The following is a 20,863-nucleotide window of genomic DNA, read 5'->3' on the forward strand; positions in this document are numbered from 1 at the left end:
CATGGGACAAGCCACCTTCCGCAAGTTGAAGTCTTCATACAAGCTGCAGCCCCAGTACTACAGCTTAGCAGCGACTCCGAATCCCTTTTAAAAACGCGGGCCATGCGTGATGATAAAGCTCGTTGCATCCCAGGCATATAACGCAGACAATCGATCAATTCTTGTGCGTGCCAAACTTTAATCGGCGCAATGAACGCCGGGACCGCACGTTCCTGTCATTCCAGTCTCGTCTTACTGGAGCAATTCGACATCCAAACCAATGGAGTGCATGAAGAGGTTGACAGTGGCCAACCGGGTGGTAGCCATGGCGCCAGGGAGCGTCTTTGCGTGCGCAACAGTGTCGAGGACGCGATCCTTGACAGCAAGAACCAGGCGTTGCTGCTGTTCGGGGTTGGCACTGACACCAACAGCTGCCAGAAGCTGCCAGACGACAACATCTTCTCCCGTGTTTACGCTGCCGGGGAAGATATGATGAAGGGTAGGCTCAAGCTTGTTGAAGAACATGTTGAAAGTTTGCTCCCTAGAAATTTGTTAGTATATGTCACGCCATTAAGAATCTTGGTTGCTTACCATTCAGCCCACAGCTGAGGGGTACCTCCACCACCTTGCTTCAACAGCTCGGCTCGGCTCAGAATAAGAGTCAACATTGAGCAACCCACGCGAGTCTGGGCAATGAGGTCGATGTTCAACTTGGTAGTAATAAGACCAAGTACACCAGTCACGATATCGAGCTCAGTCTCGTTGAAATAGGCAAACAAGCTCGGCATCACGGCGGCCGAGAAAAGCTCGATGCTCTCACGCATGGCAGCGTTGAGGCTAACCTCGCCATCCGTGGTTTGAGCCCCATAGACAACATCAAGCTGATCAAGGTGCAAGATAATCATAGTCAAAATCGTGGTGCGCTGCTCGAAGCTGATATGTCTGAAAACACGAGGGACAGCCTTCTTTCCCTTGGGGAACGAAAGGAACGCAATGAAGGGGTGGATGGTGGTAGCACCAATGGGCTCGTGGACCTTCAACTCATTCCAGAGTTGGGCATTCAGAGCCTGAGCTACCTCCAACCACTCCTGGTGCTTCACGTGGAACTCTTCGTCGTTGCCGTTGGCAGGTGGGGGCGGAATAAAGCGAGCATGGTCCTCCATCTTCATGATGGTGTTGTAGACCTTCTCGATGTTTCGCAGGATAGCCTTGCGATCCAAGGTGTTCGATTCGCCATGGCGCTTGCCGTTTCCAGGACGGTGAGCATCTCCACTGCTATCAGTTCGCTTGATGTTGAGGAGAGGCTTCGGCGTCTTGGCGTTGCTGAAGGAAATCTTGCCCAAGCTGCCGGCGATGACCAATTGTGGGTTCTTGGGCTTATTCTTGGCAGCCTCGACGGCGCGTTGAACTTGCTGCTCCATTCGCTGCACATGGTTCTCGGCCGCCCGTCCTTGTCTTCTCATATTGCCTTGTCGACTTCCGGTCTGGAACAAGTAGGTCTGTGCAAAGTTGTTAAGCGGCTGGTTGGGGTTTTGGCGTTGACCACCGCGAATCTGGCTGAGGACTTGGTAGTAGAAATCCTCCGTCAGCGAGTCGTCATTAGTCTGGTCGATCGGGTTCCCGGTGGCCGAAACCAGCTGCTGCAGCTGGATTCGAGTCACAAAGTTCTTGTCCTGAGGTGTCATAAGACCATTATCTTTCGACAAAAGCCATATCTTGTGGTTGCGCTTGGCGCGCTTGGTCTCCTGGTCAAGGTATGCAGCCTTCTCGTCTTCGGATAGGTGAGCGAGGTGCTGTTGTTGAGAACCTTGGGGCACACGGCCCATGGATCCTTGTGATCGATGAGCTTGGTGGCCATGGGCCTGGTGATGCCCGTGAGGCTGAGCACCATGCGCACCAATCCGCGCAGCGTCGCCTGACAGTCGGTTGGGGTTTTGCAAGATCTGGGTAGGCTGAGCATGCGGCCCCTGAGAGTGCGGGGGCTGGGCTACCGGGCTAGGTGTGTTCTGAACAGGTGGGGTTGGCTTAGAGGTGACAGACTGGGGTCGCTGGAGGATCGTGACGGGATGGCCATGGCCGGGATGCTGGGGAACCGGGCCACCGCGCTGTTGATGATGCTCAACGCCCTGGAAAGACTGCTGTTGAACAGGGTCCGGGCGCCCATAACCATAGTCGGCCCGCGCGGTTGGAAAGCCATGTCCACTCGGCGCAGATTCGGAAAGGGCAGATGGCTTAGTAGCCTGCTCTCGCATTGCCTTTTCGACCTCCTCCAGACTCATTACTTTTCGGCCAGCGGAGGGGACACCCTGCGGCTTCGGGGAGGGCTCCGGAACGATGGGTTTCTTGGAAGGCATGCCCCAGAGCGAAGCATCGACGTGTAGGTCGGGGATGGGTTCCGCATCTTGGTACTTCTCGTAGCCAGTGCGAACAGGCCTAGGAGCCGGCTGGCTAGGGTAGTAGTAATTCGGCGGGGGTTGGGCGTGCGGGACATGCTGATGAGCGGGAGCGTGAGCGGGAGCGGGCTTCGCCGCCGGGACCTGGCGACTGTAGCGAACCTGCTCCTCCTCGATGGCATCTGATACCTTTGCTGTCTGGCCGAAGAAGTCGAAGTCCTTGCCGACAGGGGCAGATGAAATGTTGTCGTCGCGGCCACCACCACCACCACCGAACGTATCATCGTTGAAAGCGTCGCCGCTTTCCTCGAGCTGGTCTCCTAGACCGTCGTACGTGTCATCAAACTCGACGGCATCGTCATCATCGGCATTGCCACGAGCGAGGCCTGCGAAAGGGTCGTGAGCCTGGGAGAAGCCGGGTGCCGCCGTGTTGTGGTTGGGGCGTGTCGGGTCGAAACCGAAGAAAGACATGATGGTTGACTATTCCGTCTTCGAGTCTGAGCAGAGGAAAGATAGCTGTATACTAGGTATTGTCAGCATTGGAAATGGACACATTGATGTAGAATAATGAGGTAAATAGATGCTGTGTGAAATGCTCCAAGAAGGTAGGACTGCTGGGTCGGGGCAACCTGAGGCAGGGTCAAGGATCAAGCGGGTGCGCTATTGACCAAGAAAGGGTATTGGGTTCCGCCTGCCTCTTGAAGCTAAATGGATGTGCCCGTGGCAAGGAGACTGACTACCCACTTGCTCTCGCCTTCGCTTCGCATTTGGCCACGCAGATGTGAGGCAATGGAGATAAGATATGACAGCTGGCCGCCAAGAGACTTGTCGAGAACCAGGGAATTTCAGAAAGAAGTTGCGACTTACCACTAAAAGAATGAGAGATTTGTGGCTTTCAGTAGAGCGGCTCCCAAAACTATCATGATGTCGTCGAAGCCAGATTCCAAAACTCGGAGCGAAGCCAAAGGATTATAGCCGGGGTGCTGAGCAAATCAACATCCAGAGACAGCAGGTCCACCAAAGCACAGCGTCGAACACAATGCGCCAGGTGTGGTGCGGTGCGTGGAAGGAAACAACAGAGCCGCGTCGCTGGGGTTGGGATGCGATGTCCGACGTGGTGATGCACCATTCGCATTCGTGGGGAGGAATTGCGGCTCGAGAGCCTTGCGACCCCACTATCTGGGTTACCTGGAGCCAATGGGGCAGCTCTCTAGGCAAAGCTGCAAGGAATTGTATCACGTGATGTATTAGTCATAGACCTTATGGATGTGGCCCCTCGCGTCATATGTTCGCAACACCGAATGCGGATAGAGGGGCCTATGAGGGGCACCTGTTTGTCGACATCCTCACCAGCTTTCTTGGTGGTGTAGTTAAATTTCGTGAAGCATTTCCCTTCATCTTTTAACCTCTTTTCTATTCCTATCCAGCTGTATTTCACATGTTTATTTCTTGTAGCACGCGTCAACCTGGTGCTTTTAAAAAGCCAACCCACAAGAGTTGCACTGTGAAGCATCGACGCCCGATGTGGATTTGGAAGAGGTTACGGCTCCCAGTTACCTCATGGTACAGCGATATCGTGATCAGTATCCGTATGGAGAACGACATCTCAACATCGGTTGTTGGGGTTATTCTCAGCACACCCACTTCTTCGCTAAACGTTTTGCCGTACCGTTGCTATCGGCAGTTCGTGTCTTTGCTGCAAGCAACATCCAGATTCAAACGCAACTTGGATCGTACCCCCTCCAATTTCGACCGTGTCTGTTTCCATTTACGGACGAGACTCAGGATGAAGCTCAAAACGATTATTCCAACAGTTCTTGCTGTTTAGGCATCGCCAACCAGGCCAAGTTGTAAGCCATATCAATGCAACCGTTGAGCGACAGCAAGGTGGATATCCACCACCACGTTAGAGCACAAGTAAACGGCGTTTCTGGTCAACATCTTGAAAACAACGTATGGCCACCTGTTGCTGATATATCAAGCGACCCCAGAACGCGCAGCCTCTCCGTCAAAGAACCATCCCGCTTCGTCTTACCTCGAACACTACACTGTTGGCTTGACTCAACGGCTAGCAAGATGGCCCCCGGCAGTCATTTTCGGTGTAAGGCAATACCGTTACAAGATGTTTATCGCAACGTGAGCTCGCCTCAATTTTAGCAGTGCAATAATTCTGTCGACATGACAAACACATACCCGAGTGAGCAACGCTAAATGCTAGGTGGAATGCTTGTATTCAGTCCACCGGCCAACCGATCATCTAGCCAGCTCTGTCAGGACCTCCGTTGGCAGGTCATTATTAACATTGCAAGCTAGACGGTGTCAACCCGTTTGGTAACATGGAAGCACAAGAATGAATGGTTGGTAGATGGTTGTGACTGGCTGTGGTTCGGAAAGCTCCACATACCAGACAAGGCACCTTGTTACAGATCTGATGCCGTGGGCATTAAAGCATCATCACTCCAGCGGTCAGTGCCCTGCAAGAGGGTGTTCTGATCTTTCGGGCAGTCCGCTGTCAACAGTGCATTGCTTACTTGACGGGACGACGGAATGATGACTGTGTCGAGAATAGATCAGCAATCGCGGTTGCGCGGGTGCTGCCCGAGAATTAGCGCGAGTCGCGCATGTCGCTATCGTTTGCAGCAAAGAGTTGGTTTCAGCCGCTTAGTTTACTCTCGGGAAGAAGCCACGACGATCATGGGCTTGACCACAGGCAGGATACGAGTGGTAAGTGGAAGACACGGAAGCCACACGACCTTGGGCAAGCCAATTTGACGTTATCGAAATGTGTCCCGTTCGTTCGATGCGCCAAGAGACAAATAAGAGACTATTGGGGCTAATTTTCGGCTGGCGAACCAAAAGCGCTGCAGTTTGGGCGGACGGCGATTATGTACTATGTAGACATCGCAGACCATCAAAATAAAATAAAATAAAAATTGCTGAAATAAAAAATTACAGAGTACGGAGTGTCTGGCACTTAATACGAGGCCGCTAGATCTAACAGGGGCACCGGATATGTGGGCATGTACATCTCAGAAGAAAGCCCAGGGGGCCCGGAGTGTTGGATCCAAGGGGCAGAAGACGGTATCCAGACAAGGCAGCTGGCTATTCTCGGCCGAAGCCCATGTGTGAAACCTTTCCATTTCCATGCTCTCGCTGGCAGGGAGACGTTGGACGGCACGAAGCAACCCATCCACTGGCTGTAGCTTTTCAAGGGAAGCGCACTGGAGGGTCGGTCCCTGACTTGTGTGGGCTCAGGGCTGAGGCAGTTGCAGCAGATTTACACAGTGGCCGCGTTCCCTGTCCCCGATCATGGAAAGCTATGTACCCGTATGTCAAGGCCCAAGAACTGGGACGGGTACGCGGCAGGTAGCTGCGGCGAAGTGAAGGTACATGGCAGATACTTGATTGTCATAACAATGCAATACCCCAAACTGATGTATCTTATGGTATTCCACTCCTCCTGTCAAATGGGCAGTCAACTAACCAACCCGCATCAAGAAGCGCTCCCTGCCGTCCCGTCAGCAAGGCCAAATGTACGTGAAATGGTGCAGGGTGTACATGTTCTTCATGAGATTATGATAGCCCTAACCGAGGGGACCTTTGAAGGAGTAACAGAGCAGGTGCGGATATCCAAACAGACTTGGGCTCTGATTATCCGTATCAAAATGCCAGACGGTGACTTATCTGAAGTATTTTCCAAGTGTAAACTGCCCGGCAAAGGTACCTGCTTTTCTAACAACTGACACCATTTTGAGTTGCAAAGCTCCCAGGTTCAGGCCAGCTGTCGCCCCACCCCCTTTATTCGACCGGCGCGGTACTTTCTGCTAGCGCTCCCTTTTTTCGGGGGTGGGCGCACCGCGTATGCTGCATTCGTACCTCCCAGACCCTGTGAAAGTCCACCTGGCCCCTGGGGTAGAGTGAATGCTAGTGCCACTCCAGCTACTCTGGGCGTGCATTTTCCTGATGCCATCTCTGTAGGAATTCATTCCTACATCTGTCTTTTTTTCACTTCTACCTGACCTCGTTCACCTCGGGGGAAGAATCGAGTTCTTTCACTGTTCTTCACCCATTTCAACCCGATCCAGGCTTTCATCGTCAGCCTTGTTGCATCGGTCAAGATGGCGACAAGCTCTGCACGATATGTGCGATACATTCTTTTCGCCTTCTTCGTAAGTTGAATCCTCGCCTGCCCGTCTGTGCAACTTGCAGCTCGCTCCCCTCCCTGGACCATGCAGCTTTGCTGCCATTTCCACGACATCGACTTGTTGTATCGCTCAATCGTCTTCTTTTGATCATGCGCTTACGTTCCACTTTTTGCGCAGGGCCTTGCTGTTTTCTACTTCATCTCCCACTCCAGCTACGACGGCGTCAGGATTCAGAATGGCGGTTTAACTAAGCCAGGAGGCCAGCCGGACGAGAAGGCTCCTACCAAACAGGCGGCTCAATCCGACGCGAATCGCCCCAAGGTCGGCGAACCTTACGACCCCAAGGACTGGCCTATGCCGGTGACCCCGAACGAACCCGGCTGGGAAGACCTGTCAGGCATCGCACCTGGTCCACGAATGAATGCCACCTTCGTTACACTTGCCCGTAACTCTGATATCTGGGACATTGCCCGCTCGATTCGTCAGGTTGAGGACAGATTCAACCGCCGCTACAACTACGACTGGGTCTTCCTGAATGACAAGCCCTTCGATGCCACTTTCAAGAAGGTCACCACCTCCCTCGTGTCTGGCAAGACTCACTATGGCGAAATCCCCCACGAGCACTGGTCATTCCCCGAGCACATCGATCAGGAGAAGGCCCGCAAGGTCCGCGAGGATATGGCTCAGCGCAAGATCATCTACGGCGACTCTGTGAGCTACCGCCACATGTGTCGCTTCGAGTCTGGCTTCTTTTTCCGCCAGCCCGCCATGTTGAACTACGACTACTACTGGCGTGTTGAGCCCTCCATTGAGCTCTTCTGCGACATCCACTACGACCCCTTCCGCTTCATGAAGGAGAACAACAAGAAGTACAGCTTCGTCCTTAGCTTGTACGAGTACGTCGAAACCATCCCTACCCTGTGGGATAGCACCAAGAAGTTCATCAAGAACCACCCCGAGCATATCGCGGAGGGCAACTCCATGGGTTTCCTGAGTGACGATGGTGGTGACACTTACAACCACTGCCATTTCGTAAGTTGACATTTTTTTTTAAAAAAAAATTGAGTTGAGGGCTGTATGCTAACATACCCTTAGTGGTCTAACTTCGAGGTTGGTGACCTTAACTGGCTCCGATCCCAGCAGTACATCGACTACTTCGAGTCGCTTGACCAGGATGGTGGTTTCTTCTACGAGCGATGGGGTGATGCACCTGTTCACTCGATCGCCGCCAGTCTTATGCTGCCCAAGGATCAAATTCACTTCTTTAACGACATTGCCTACTACCACGTTCCTTTCACTCACTGCCCCACCGGCGAAAAGGTCCGCCTGGAAAGGCGTTGCCATTGCAACCCCAAGGACAACTTTGACTGGAAGGGATACTCCTGTGAGTTGACTAGCCCTTTCTCTCGTTTAAAGGCCGTCACTAACAAACATTAGGCACAAGTCGGTTCTTCGAGATCAACGGCATGGAAAAGCCCGAGGGCTATGAGAACCAGCAAGATTAAAGTTGCTTGGGAGGTACGGTAAAAAGGATAGCGTGTATCAACAATTTCACAGTCAGCTTTTGGGTTAGCCACCAAATGGGTTCACCTGCTTCAATAAGAGGCAACAGGCAGGCATCGGGGCATTGAATGTGGTGTGGAGTGGCGTATATGGTTATGTAAGACTTGGAGACTCTTTTTTTGCTCTGTAGATATCGGGGAATAAAAACGCCGTCCGGAGTTAATCCAGCTACGTTTCTTGATCATTGTGATATTTGTACATCATAGTAGTACATGTCTTGGTATGCTGTAAAGGCTCTGGGAATATTCGTACACCTGCGAGCAGGCAGTATTTGCCACACGCCTTCTTTCCTCCCCCTTTTGGTCCTTGATCCACCTCGCCCATCCATCCTCACCCAGCTAACACCGACCAATTCTCTAACCAACCGTGGCCTTCTTGGGCTTCATGGTGCCGTACTTGGAACGAGATGTAGCACGGTTCGCAACACCGCCGAGATCGAGAGCCCCACGGACGAGGTGGTATCGCACACCGGGACAATCCTGACTGCGGCCGCCGCGAACGAGAACGACACTGTGCTGCTGGATGTTGTGACCCTCACCGGGGACATAGGCGGTAACGTGGCGACCGTTGGAGAGGCGCACACGGGCCGTCTTTCGCTGGCCAGAGTTGGGCTTCTTGGGGCGTGTGATGCCGACCTTGAGGCAGACGCCCTTGAGGGCGGGAGCATTGATCTCGGACAGGGCGGGGGAGACGGCGTGACGGGCGCGCTTGCCCTTCTTGTGGCAGCCCTAAATAACAATCAGTTAGCAAGCAGTAATTGATTTCGAGGGCCATGGAGAGGATAGACGGACTCTCAAGACCTGCATGATGGTGGCATTCTGAACTGGGGTAGACGAGAAGAAGCGGATTAAGGGGGTGGCAGTTGGCGTCAGGAGAGAAGCGGCGCGCGGGAAGGTCGCTGGCCTCAACGCCGGAGCGAAGAGGGATCTGAGAAGTGTGCTGGCCATGGCGGGCAACGGGGTGTCGGAGGGGCGGCGTCCAATTGCTGTCTTCAAGGCCGAAGCTCTCGTCGCGATGCGCCAACGTCGCCCCGGAGCTGGAATATTTTTGGGCTGAATTGCTTAGCTAATTTCACGTGATGCTACTTGAACCACCGAACTTCCGTCCCCGGACCCACTCACTCGGGCCCTCTTGGCACCGCCCCTTGCACCGGGGCCCGGACAGCTTGCTTGATCACATGCGCTGTTTCCCATCACATTCTTGAGGATCCTGACGTAAGCGATCTCAAAAAGTGGGTGAGACCCCGGCTTTTTCTGGCCTGCGCCGTCGGCTTTCCCCCAGACCTGGGCAAGCTGGGGAGAGGTACCCCCCGCTGCGGGATGGATATCCTCGGCTGAAGCTGGCGCTGTGTCTCTTCCCCAGCTGCCGCCAGGTACCGTGGCTTCGAATGGCTTTGAGGTTCACGGCCTAGGGCGCACGCATCTTTGACTATCTTCTCTTTTCCTCCTATTTCACCCTCGAAATCTCACCTATCATCTTACCCCTTATTTCGGGAAACCACCCAACGCCAATTGATCAATTCCGTCCGGGCGTGACCTCTTTATCAGCACCGCACGGCCGAGAGACAGACGAACCCATAAGTACCAAGACACCTCCGACGATCTGGGCTCACCCACACACTTTGAGTCTTTTGCTTCATTTCTCTTGCTTTTTCCGAATAGTTCAAACTATCGCGAGGTCATATCATTCTGCGTGTTGCACCATGTCTTCAATCACGAGGGCCATTCGCCCTGCTTTGAGGGGGAGCCGTGGTATTGCTGCTCTTGCGAGAGCAAGGACTTGTACTCCGGCTAGAGGGCTGTCGCCACTCATGCAGTAAGTCGCCAAACCCGTCCACAACCCCCCCTTCAAGACCATCATGTTGCTCTTCTTTTCCATACTCACCCACGCTCTGCAGGACTGCGAGACCGCTCTCGACTACCCAGCGCCGCCGCAATGCAGACCTCCTCGACATCACCGATATCCCTCCCACACCCATCACCCACCTCTCCGAGGTTGAGGCTGCCATGGCCGAGACGGTGAACAAGTTCGCCAACGATGTGATCGCGCCCAAGGTCCGCGACATGGATGAGGCAGAGAACATGGACCCGGCCATCGTGGAGCAGCTCTTCGAGCAGGGCCTCATGGGCGTCGAGATCCCCGAGGAGTATGGCGGCGCCGGCATGAACTTCACGAGCGCCATCATCGGCATCGAGGAGCTCGCGCGCGTCGACCCCAGTGTCAGTGTCCTGGTCGATGTGCACAACACCCTCGTCAACACGGCCATCCTGAACTGGGGAAGCAGCGATCTCAAGAAGCGCTTCCTGCCCAAGCTTGCGACCAATACCGTCGGCAGCTTCTGTCTGAGTGAGCCCGTCAGCGGTTCCGACGCCTTTGCGTTGGCGACCAAGGCGACGAAGACGGAGAGCGGATACAAGATCAACGGCTCCAAGATGTGGATCACCAATGCCAAGGAGGCCGGCTTCTTCATCGTGTTCGCAAACCTGGACCACTCCAAGGGGTACAAGGGCATTACGGCGTTCATTGTCGAGAGCGACGCCAAGGGTTTTTCCATCGCCAAGAAGGAGAAGAAGCTAGGCATCAGGGCCAGCAGCACGTGTGTCCTCAATTTTGACGACGTCGAGATCCCCAAGAACAACCTCCTCGGCGAGGAGGGCCACGGCTACAAGTACGCCATTGGCCTCCTGAACGAGGGCCGCATCGGCATCGCTGCCCAGATGACCGGTCTTGCCCTCGGTTCGTGGGAGAATGCCGTAAGGTTAGTCGCCCCTTTTTTGACACCCCCTATTTATGTTATTTAGTGAAAACTTGTAGCTAACATAATCCTCAAGATACGTCTGGAACGACCGCAAGCAGTTTGGTAAGCTCGTCGGCGAGTTCCAGGGCATGCAGCACCAGATTGCGCAGTCGTACACCGAGATCGCGGCGGCGCGCGCGCTGGTCTACAACGCGGCCCGCAAGAAGGAGGCCGGCGAGGACTTCGTCATGGACGCCGCCATGGCCAAGCTGTACGCCAGCCAGGTCGCCGGCCGAGTGAGCGGTCTTGCGATCGAGTGGATGGGAGGTATGGGTTTCGTCCGCGACGGCCCCGCCGAGAAGTTCTGGCGTGACAGCAAGATTGGTGCCATCTACGAGGGCACCAGCAACATCCAGCTCAACACTATTGCCAAGCTGTTGCAGAAGGAGTACACCGCATAAGCACGGTCTCTCGGGTGATGGTGTTACGGTGCATGTAGTTAATCTAGACGGGGGCTTACCAAAAACGGCACGATTCGGTGTTGGCACCTACCATTTTCCAATTCTCTCCGGTTCCTCTTGTGGGACGCCATGCACTTTTCTAGCGTCAAATGAGTTTTTGTCTTTTCCGTCAAGCAGGGTTGACGCCGAAGACCACCGTTTCGTGCAATCCTGTTCAGCGACCTGACGGGTGCGTATGTGATGTTCAACCAAATCGGCTTCTTACATTTGACTTGTTGCCAATCACATGTGGATGTTTCCGTGCTGAACCACGGAAGATTCTTCTTGCTACTGCTACCTTCGTTGACGCCTTCCTTTCTCAATATCGTCACCTATTTGAACTTGATATCAAACGGCGGCCTACATATGCTTGACAACTTACGTTGGAACCTCGGATGGCAGAAGTCGAGTCAAGGTATCTGTTCAATACCAGTAAAACGCTGCAGCTTGGAGAAAGCACTGTTGAACCGCGGTGCGCTATTTGGAACATCAAGCGTATATACATCTAATTGGGGGTCCGCCTTGGGAATCCGCCCAAGTACCTCGGGTTATTCATGTTGGAGCCAGAGGCGGAAATCGCTATTGGAGACAGGATGGCAGCCGAAGTTTATGATACTTGCCTCTTGATCAACCCGGGACGTCCGAGGTCAGATACCATCCCACATCAACTCTGTACAAGGCTTTCAGAGTCGTTCCTAGCGAAACCGCTTGCGACAATTGACACCACCGCCCATCACGATGGTCTTCTCGGTCTCGGCACACCTCAAAAGCCGACGATGGCCAGCCTACCACCCAGTGACCTCGCAGACCCTGACAGCTGGCTGTCATGGCGTGCTCTTCTATGACTATGCTCGGTTTTATCCCGTCCTGGCGTCCGTCGACGGAGATTCGTTTGCGGATATTGCCTTTCCTGGATTGGCTACAGAGCGGGATCAACTGCGGACGGCCAGATTCCTCATCACAGTCCAATTCTACAATAAGGTAACACTACGGCGGTCGATTAAGCAATCGGATTCGAGGCCTTTGAACCGATTACCCTGCAGATTATTCCGTGACCACGTGATAAATGCGAACGCTAACGAGAAAACAGACAGGCAGCCCCTCAATCAGCTCTATATGCGCTTGATGTCCCATGCGAACCCGGCTGCTTCGCAAATTGAAGGCCACTTATACCAGGGCCCATGTCGAAGACCAGGGACCCATACCGCCAACTGTATTTTGACTTAAGCCTCATTCTGGTGTTGCTATGTTTCATGATGTGTAGAAGCCAGAAATAGCTAGGGATCGGACGCTCCTGCAAGAACCAACGCGTGAGGAGGAACAGACGGACGGGATAGTCAAGATGTCAGGTACCCATGTTTTCTATATATATTCGGTGTTTCTGTTGACGTTGCAAACACTGGCATAAGCTTAAAAAGGGCTGCAGATGGGTGGCCTGGGAGATCCATAAGCTTCTTTACGGTTGGTATACGTCTCAATGCGGACCGGCACGAGCATGAAGCTGAAGCTGTCATTCGGGGCCTTATTGATAGACGATTTAATACTGCCAGGGCAAAATGGAAGCCCGATCACCTACCTACGCCAGGGTAGAACAGCATCGGGCGAAGGCACGTCTCATCAACCGTGCCCACATATACATTCCACCACCTTGATCCTTATTCAACACGTATATACTATACTATGAATATCAGCCGAGCAGTTTCTGAGGGAGGTATTTTATTTTATTTAATTTTTTTACCTTTCGTTTCTCCAGCCACCGGTGGCGCCTGAACAAACAAGTTTCTAGTGAAACGGTCTTTCAACCGATCGAGTTGCCAAGCGCAGAAAAATGGACGACGCCCAGGACTACATATGCAGGGTGTGTGTACAGTCCTGTCGGCGACAAATACATTGAGACATGGCCATTCAAATTCCCGATCAAGCAATTTAACCAAGCCTCTGTGAAATAGGGACGTTTGCCTACCAGGTGGCGTATCGTGAATGTGACTGCATTAGGTAGAGTGAGTGGAAAGGTGGCTGAGGCCGCTAGCCTCCCAGAAAGCTTGCACCTACCGCAGGTCGGCCCTTCCGTCCGAAAAGCGGCATCCCATGTGCGGTTGCCGCATTGCCGGCATAAGCTTGACTGCATAATATATTCCACCCCTTGCGGTAAGGTCCTTGCTCACTTACATTAACTAGATCGGACACAGATAGATCTATTCGGGTACACAGACCATCGCCCTGTCATGGGGAACGCGTTGCAAATACTATGTATGTAAAAACTCATTCGACAGTAGACAAAGCAATGTGTGGTCGGCTGCATTGCGTCTCAACTGTAAAAAGGACGAAGTATGCCTATGCTTGACGACAGTCTCGGACGACTAGTCTGAATTTCAAAGGCATCAGCTTAAGCCGCAATTCCTTCGGCAATTACGGAAGGCAAACTGCTGGAAAGGGTCTTGCTACGTCGAATTTTTTAAGTTGGGATAAAAAAGGCGCCCGCTCCCCCCCGGGAGGGGGAATTTGGCGCGGGCCGGGAGTGTGGAGGGAACCACCATGGGGGAGAACCGCGGGGTGACGGTGGGTCGAAACGGTTCCGCGACACATATGCTGATGGGAATTGCGCGGCTTCTTGGACGAGCTGAGCTCTGGTGGCATAAATCAAGTATTTGGGAGCCATCACATCATTTAGCCTTGTCATATTTGGCTGGCTGGGCGATATTTTGGCGGTGGAGGGCTAGGGTCGTTTCAAGTAAACGTTACAGCTGGCATGAGAGGCCGGCTTGTTGGTCAGCTCGTGTTGGGACGTGACTGTCGAGTTGGGCAACGTGGCGATGGGGATGTAGCGAGGGCATCTTCCTGTTCTGAAGAGGCAGAGGCGCACTCGTACTCAGTCATCATGCTGACGGTTGGAAGGAGACAGATGCCGATTCAATGTGTGCGGGCTTTGGGGCTCTGGGGCTCTGGGGCCGCGGTGTTAGTGCCATGGGCGTGGCGCGGTGTAGCGGAAAGGCCGGCCGGCAGCTTGTGGCGGGGCTTGGTAAGACCCATCGGCAGAGATGTCAGCCCGGGGGAGTCTAGTCGAACGGCGAACTCCAATCACGAGATACAAGGTGGCTCGGAGCCGTGGCGCTGGGTGGCAGCCTCCAGGATGGCAGTGTCAGAAGTGCCCGAGGAGATGCGGTGGTGCAGTTGAAATGTTGTTGGGAATCCGACGTTGACATGTGCCAGCCTCGCTTCGAGGGAACCGGCGCTGGAATGTAGCCGGCGAACGGCCGCCGTTGGGAGTCATTATGATGGGTGTATTGCGATTGGAAAGGCGCCAAAGCAGCGCTAGGCGGGAGGCGGGAAACCTAGGGCTGCATCATCAGATCATGGAGAGTTGAGAGTGTGGGTGTTGTATCGTGTTGGAGGATCGGGCCATGATGCAGCAGTTGTCAGTGACAGCGAGGATTGCCCGTGTTGAAAAAACTGGGTCGACCAACCGCTGGTGGGGGACATTGTCGGCTGGACTGGGCTGGGCTGGGCTGCATCTGATGCCGCCTGGGATGGGAGGTGTTATGTGTGTGTGCGTGTGCGTGTGTGTGAGTGTGCGTGTGTGTGTGTGTGTGTGTGAATATGGCGCTGCGTTTTGTGTGGGCGAGGATAGTCGGGGTGAGGTGTGATGAGAGTGGTGGCCACACTGAGTGGGTGGAATGGGTGGAATGTGTGGAATTTACTCGGGAAAGAGGATACTCAAGGTAGGGATGGAATGGATGCATGGCAGGTATCACCAGCCTGGGCGGAGAGGAACAGCCAGTGGCAGCCTATGGGAAGTGCTGAGTGATTGGCGCAGAGCAGAGATGAATCTTCACGCGTGGTGAAACACAAAAGTCCTAGAAGCCCCACGTCCGGTCCAGGACTTTTCTCGCTTCTTCCGCATCTGCAGGATGCCGGCACAATTGATTGATTTGATTGATTTATCTGCCAACGACTGGCCTGGAGCCGCCGAGCGAATCTCTGAATCCAGCTCAATTTGCGAGAAAACGGGGGATTCCAGCTGAGCTTGGTGCCCTATCTCCCTTGCCAATGCGGTCTTTATCCGCCTGGGGTGCGACATCAGCCATCCTCAACCAGCTGGTGGGTGCGCCGTGTGCCATACGAAGGGAAGAGACGAGAGCTTCTTCCCGGCCTTACCATGTCAAGTCATGTACTGTACTGTATTACTAGGTAGGGTAGGCATGGATAGCCGCTGAGGGGAGGTACAGTACCTAGTAGTGTACAAGCCCGGCAAGCGTATCCATACCGACACGACTTACCTAGTGTTGGGCATCAGAGGAAACGGGGATGGGGGTTGACGAGAAGCGAATGGAGCCCCCAGGAGACAGACGGAAGTTTGAGGAAATGATAGTTGCCAGGCCGGTGGCTCTGGGCGCTCGCTCTTGCGGCAAACGTCGAGTGAAGAGCATGAACACGAAAGAGACAGATGACAAAAAACAACAACAGAGTTAATTGGAATAATAATTCGTCTGAATAGGTAGTCCTAGAATTTAGCTCGCCTGCCATCCATCTTTCACATCGGCTTTACAGAGCGTTGCCTCGCCTGCCCGGGCGTTTTGCTTTCGTAACACCCCTCCATCTCATTCTTTGGTCGTCCCCCTCCAAAACATGTACGTACCCAGATCCATGCAGAGGACTCGAGGTGAAAGCAAGAGACGAGGTGTGCGTAAAGGTACTTTTACCCCAGGTATCTTCGCCACCATTCCCCAGCCAAAAGATACATATACCAAGTACCGGTTCTCCTCCCTCCCACCCTTCAGTGTCTTCTCGTCCTCTCACCTCCACTCCACGCACCGCGAGCGACCCCTCCCGAACCCCCCCCCGTCTTGTGTCCTGCTCCAAAACCCACTGACGACATCTTTTACCACTCTTCCCAATCCGCGAAAAAACAACACCACTCCTCGAGGGCTGGCCGCACCCACCGATCTCTGTCGTGACAGTCCCCCGACAGACCGATCCTCCCGTTGTGCCATCCTGCCCCGAGGTCCCTCCGACGCCGATCCTCCGGTATCCATCCATAGTCATCTCCATATCCTTTGCTCGCGTTGTATCGTATCCATACCTCGCTCTCGCACTTGGGCACCTGCGCAACCTGAGGTGACCACAACATAGCAGCCATCACGCACACACTCACATCACCCTCCAGAGCTGCAGGGTGCATCTTCCTCCCACAAACCCTCGCAGCAGACATATCACTACCGCACGTCTCCCCCGCGCGTGGAGTCGCGCAACCCCACTGCCCAACATGAACGACGAAGATGCCATCCAAAACATCCTCAAGAAAATTGAGCGCGAAAAGGCCCTCCTCAATGCTGCCAATGCTATGCGGGCGCAGACCAACAATGAGGCCGTCCGATCACGACTAGACTCACAGATGCGCGATGGTCGCCGCAACCTGCAGTTCTTCGAGGAGAAGCTTCGCGAGGCACAGATGCGTCGTGGCATGGATAACATGTCCATCGGCTCCCCCTCCGGCGACGGCAGGCCCCTCAGCGGCGACATGATGGACGACCCTTCCGGTCCGCCCGCACCCCCGCCCAAAGATGCCAACGCTTGGGCTGAGCGCGGCGGGTACGGTGCCGGGAGCGCAACCTCGGGCGGCAACGTCCAGTACAGCCAGATTGGCGGCCATGCCGACCTGATGCCTCCCCGCCATCCTTTTGCCAACCCCGGCCCGTCGTCGTCCATCCCGAAGCCGCGTCCCAACTTCACCAAGCTTGGTACGCATTGCTCCCGAGCCACTACCTGCCGTCATAGACTGCTGACCTTTTGGATTAGACTTGATTAAATATGATACCCCCTACCTCGGCCCCCGTATCCAGCTCATGCTGTCGCAGATCCAGTTCAAGCTTAACGTGGAAGAACAGTATCTCAAGGGAATTGAGAAGATGGTTCAGTTATACGGTATGGAGGGAGATCGCAAGAGCAGAGCCGATGCTGCGGCTCGTAGGGTTGAGAGCAAGCAAAAGATCCTGCTATTGAAACAGGCCATGAAGCGCTACGAGGAGTTGCACATCGACATGGACACCTCCGATGGCCAGGACGGTAAGTTCGAGCTGATGACCAGTGCGCCTCGCCTCGTCGTACCGGGCACTAACCCAACTTTATAGATGATTCGATCAACATGCCCAATCTTCGCAAACCTCTTACTGGAGAGCTCTCTATTCGCGTCGGGCAGATCAAGGATGTCGACCACGCCTCCATGAGTCGGTTCAGCAGAGGCCCCGAGACTTTCATCGCCGTCAAGGTTGAAGACAATGTCGTCGCCCGTACGAGAGTCACCAGAACCGATAAGTGGGAAGCCGAGTACCACACAATTGATGTCGACAAGGCCAACGAAATCGAGCTTACCGTTTACGACAAGCCTGGAGAGCATGCTATTCCCATCGCCATGCTGTGGGTACGGATTTCCGATATCGCTGAGGAGATGAGAAGAAAGAGGATCGAAGCGGAGATCAACAACTCTGGATGGGTCTCGGCCGATAGGATGGGCGCCCCGCCGCCGCAGTTCCCCATGAACCCTCAACAGCAACAGCAGCAGCAACAGCCCTTCGGCGCCACTCCAGCCTCTCCCGGCGCGCCTCAGCAGGGCCAGCAGGCGGCTGGTCCTATGCAAAACCCGCCCATCGCCCAGCAGCCAATTGACGGCTGGTTCAACCTCGAGCCCGCCGGCCAGATTCAGCTTTCCCTGGGCTTCCTAAAGCAGAACAACGCCCGACGCCCCGTCAATTTGCAAGGTCTTGGTCGTGTGGGTGCCGTTCGTCAGCGCAAGGAGGAGGTGCACGAGATGTATGGCCACAAGTTTGTCCAGCATCAGTTCTACAACATCATGCGCTGCGCCCTTTGCGGAGATTTCCTCAAGTATTCGACCGGCATGCAGTGCGAGGACTGCAAGTACACTTGCCATACAAAGTGTTACTCAAGCGTTGTCACCAAGTGCATTAGTAAGAGCAATGCCGAGACGGATCCGGACGAGGAGAAGATCAACCACCGCATCCCGCACAGGTTCCAGGCCTTCTCCAACATGACAGCCAACTGGTGCTGCCACTGTGGTTACATTCTGCCTTTTGGCAAGAAGAATTGCAGAAAATGCGCGGGTAAGTATCCCACCCAGGCCTTTGGAAACTTGGTCAACATGACAAGACTAACTCTTGAATAGAATGTGGTCTCACAGCGCACGCGGCCTGTGTGCATCTCGTCCCCGACTTCTGCGGCATGTCCATGGCGGTGGCGAATCAAATCTTGGAGGGAATTAAGACCACTAGGATGATCACCAAGAACAAGACTTCGTCGTCCCTGAGTGACCGCACGTTTAGGCCAAAGCCGACGAGCCCGACTAGCCCTATGAGCTCTTCCCCTCACAGTGGCGGCCAGGCACCATATGCCGGTGGCTCACCTGAAGCAACCGAGGCTGCCAAGCTCATGTACCAGCAACAGCAGTCTCCACCTGGCCAGCGGCCCTCACATCCGGATCGCACATCCTCTAGCACAGCGGCTGCAGCAGCCGCGACGGCCGCCATGAGCGGATCGATGGCCTCGCAACCGAAGCCCCAGTCACAGGACTACGGACAGTACGGCGGACGTCCTGGTTACCCCCCACAGGCTGAGCCTCAGGAAGATCCCTACAACGGGCGCAAATACAACCCGGCAGACTACGCTGCAGTCAACCAGCAAGCACAGTATGCTCAGCAGTCTCCCGTGCAACAGCAACGGCCCGTGCAGCAACAGCCTCCGCCTCAACAGTACCAGCAGCAGCCGACACCTCAGCAGCAAATGTACCAGCAGCCACCTGTTTCTTCGCCGAAGCTGCAAGAGCCTCCTCAAATCTCGCCCATTGCGTCGTCTGGTGGTGTACCTAGTGCTGGGCGTAAGCCGTTGCCCTCTGCCACCGACCCCGGCACCGGCCAACGTATCGGCCTGGACCACTTCAACTTCCTGGCTGTGCTGGGCAAGGGTAACTTCGGAAAGGTCATGCTCGCGGAGACGAAGCGATCTAAGAGACTTTACGCCATCAAGGTACTGAAGAAGGAGTTCATCATTGAGAATGATGAAGTGGAGAGCATTCGGTCCGAGAAGAGAGTGTTCCTCATTGCCAACCGTGAGAGACACCCGTTCTTGACCAACCTCCACGCCTGTTTCCAGACCGAGACCCGCGTCTACTTTGTCATGGAATACATCAGCGGTGGTGATCTCATGCTTCACATTCAGCGAGGCCAATTTGGCACCAAGCGAGCTCAGTATGTGCACCTTTCACATTCCCAAGAGGTTAGATGCTAACGTATCCTAGATTCTACGCCGCCGAAGTCTGCTTGGCACTTAAGTACTTCCACGAGAACGGCGTCATCTACCGTGATCTGAAGCTCGATAACATTCTATTGACCTTGGATGGTCACATCAAGATTGCCGATTACGGTCTTTGCAAGGAGGACATGTGGTTCGGCTCGAATACCAGCACCTTCTGCGGTACCCCTGAATTCATGGCGCCCGAGGTACGTAAACCGTGCATGCTGTATGAACTAGGCTAACCTGAGTGAAGATTCTTCTTGACAAGAAGTATGGTCGCGCTGTCGATTGGTGGGCGTTTGGCGTCTTGATTTATCAGATGCTGCTCCAGCAGTCTCCGTTCCGCGGTGAAGACGAGGACGAAATCTACGACGCCATTCTGGCCGATGAGCCTCTGTACCCCATCCACATGCCCAGGGACTCAGTGTCAATCCTGCAGAAGCTCCTGACGAGAGAGCCCGATCAGCGACTGGGAAGCGGCCCTACGGATGCGCAGGAAATCATGAACCAGCCGTTCTTCAGAAACATCAACTGGGACGACATCTACCACAAGCGTGTCGCACCTCCCTTCATGCCGCAGATTAAGAGCGCCACCGATACGAGCAACTTCGACTCCGAGTTCACGAGCGTGACCCCCGTCTTGACCCCTGTCCAATCAGGTATGTGGATACTCGTGATGATAAAGAATACTTTTACTGACCTAGTGCAGTTCTCTCGCAAGCTATGCAGGAAGAGTTCCGTGGCTTCTCCTACACGTCCGACTTTGATTGAGAGCAGAAGAATGGCGAACATAGTTTTAGGAGTAGTAGGTAGTTGACGCAGGTAGTTGACCAGAATGATGCCGCCGACGTGGAGAGATCGGGAGTACTTGAGAAGTTGGGAAGGGAGACGTGCTGAGATGCCAAGCGCCTCATGCGCGCGCCAGGCCCCAGCTATGTCAGTCTCTGTTGCATGGAGACGCTGCGCGTCGTCAAGCTGTGACGATGAACCGCAGGCGGGGAAACGAAGTGATGGGCGGCCACGATATACGAAGCAAAAGTAGTGTGGCCCCGGCCGTTCGCTAGTGAACATTGGAAAGGGGGCCAAGTCAGCTGATAACGGCTAGAGTTATGTCAGCGAGGTCTTGCAAGACCTCGCCGCCGCCTCTTTAATAGACGCAACCTTTGGTGGTTTACCTCTGTACGACACGTATGCTTTGATGAGCCACCAGTGATTTATCTTTGTGAGGTTGGCCTCGTGCTCTAT

The 20,863-nt window shown here is 54.3% G+C and overlaps 5 protein-coding genes across 5 annotated transcripts; 3 read left to right on the forward strand and 2 right to left on the reverse strand.

The window, feature by feature from the left end:
* Nucleotides 1-231: 231 nt before the first annotated feature.
* On the reverse strand, nucleotides 232-2,843 carry EsH8_IX_000125 (topoisomerase II-associated protein PAT1; the record flags this gene model as incomplete). Its single annotated transcript, XM_083266461.1, has 2 exons — nucleotides 232-520; nucleotides 571-2,843. 2 exons carry the CDS (start codon nucleotides 2,841-2,843, stop codon nucleotides 232-234), a joined length of 2,562 nt encoding a protein of 853 aa, XP_083130026.1.
* A 3,647-nt stretch (nucleotides 2,844-6,490) lies between these two features.
* On the forward strand, nucleotides 6,491-8,022 carry EsH8_IX_000126 (nucleotide-diphospho-sugar transferase; the record flags this gene model as incomplete). Its single annotated transcript, XM_083266462.1, has 4 exons — nucleotides 6,491-6,541; nucleotides 6,695-7,549; nucleotides 7,613-7,901; nucleotides 7,955-8,022. The coding sequence occupies 4 exons, from the start codon at nucleotides 6,491-6,493 to the stop codon at nucleotides 8,020-8,022; spliced, it is 1,263 nt and encodes a 420-aa protein (XP_083130027.1).
* Nucleotides 8,023-8,436: 414 nt separating this feature from the next.
* EsH8_IX_000127 (mitochondrial 37S ribosomal protein uS12m) lies at nucleotides 8,437-9,027 on the reverse strand (the record flags this gene model as incomplete). The annotated part of the gene is made up of 2 exons (XM_083266463.1): nucleotides 8,437-8,808; nucleotides 8,872-9,027. 2 exons carry the CDS (start codon nucleotides 9,025-9,027, stop codon nucleotides 8,437-8,439), a joined length of 528 nt encoding a protein of 175 aa, XP_083130028.1.
* A 755-nt stretch (nucleotides 9,028-9,782) lies between these two features.
* EsH8_IX_000128 (acyl-CoA dehydrogenase) lies at nucleotides 9,783-11,278 on the forward strand (the record flags this gene model as incomplete). Its single annotated transcript, XM_083266464.1, has 3 exons — nucleotides 9,783-9,895; nucleotides 9,978-10,838; nucleotides 10,912-11,278. The coding sequence occupies 3 exons, from the start codon at nucleotides 9,783-9,785 to the stop codon at nucleotides 11,276-11,278; spliced, it is 1,341 nt and encodes a 446-aa protein (XP_083130029.1).
* Nucleotides 11,279-16,580: 5,302 nt separating this feature from the next.
* On the forward strand, nucleotides 16,581-20,389 carry EsH8_IX_000129 (uncharacterized protein; the record flags this gene model as incomplete). Its single annotated transcript, XM_083266465.1, has 7 exons — nucleotides 16,581-17,055; nucleotides 17,114-17,380; nucleotides 17,446-18,432; nucleotides 18,495-19,572; nucleotides 19,623-19,824; nucleotides 19,872-20,277; nucleotides 20,328-20,389. The coding sequence occupies 7 exons, from the start codon at nucleotides 16,581-16,583 to the stop codon at nucleotides 20,387-20,389; spliced, it is 3,477 nt and encodes a 1,158-aa protein (XP_083130030.1).
* Nucleotides 20,390-20,863: the final 474 nt, after the last annotated feature.

This window comes from Colletotrichum jinshuiense, chromosome 9 (assembly GCF_051148585.1).
Source record: "Colletotrichum jinshuiense chromosome 9, complete sequence".
NCBI classification, from domain to species: domain Eukaryota; kingdom Fungi; phylum Ascomycota; class Sordariomycetes; order Glomerellales; family Glomerellaceae; genus Colletotrichum; species Colletotrichum jinshuiense.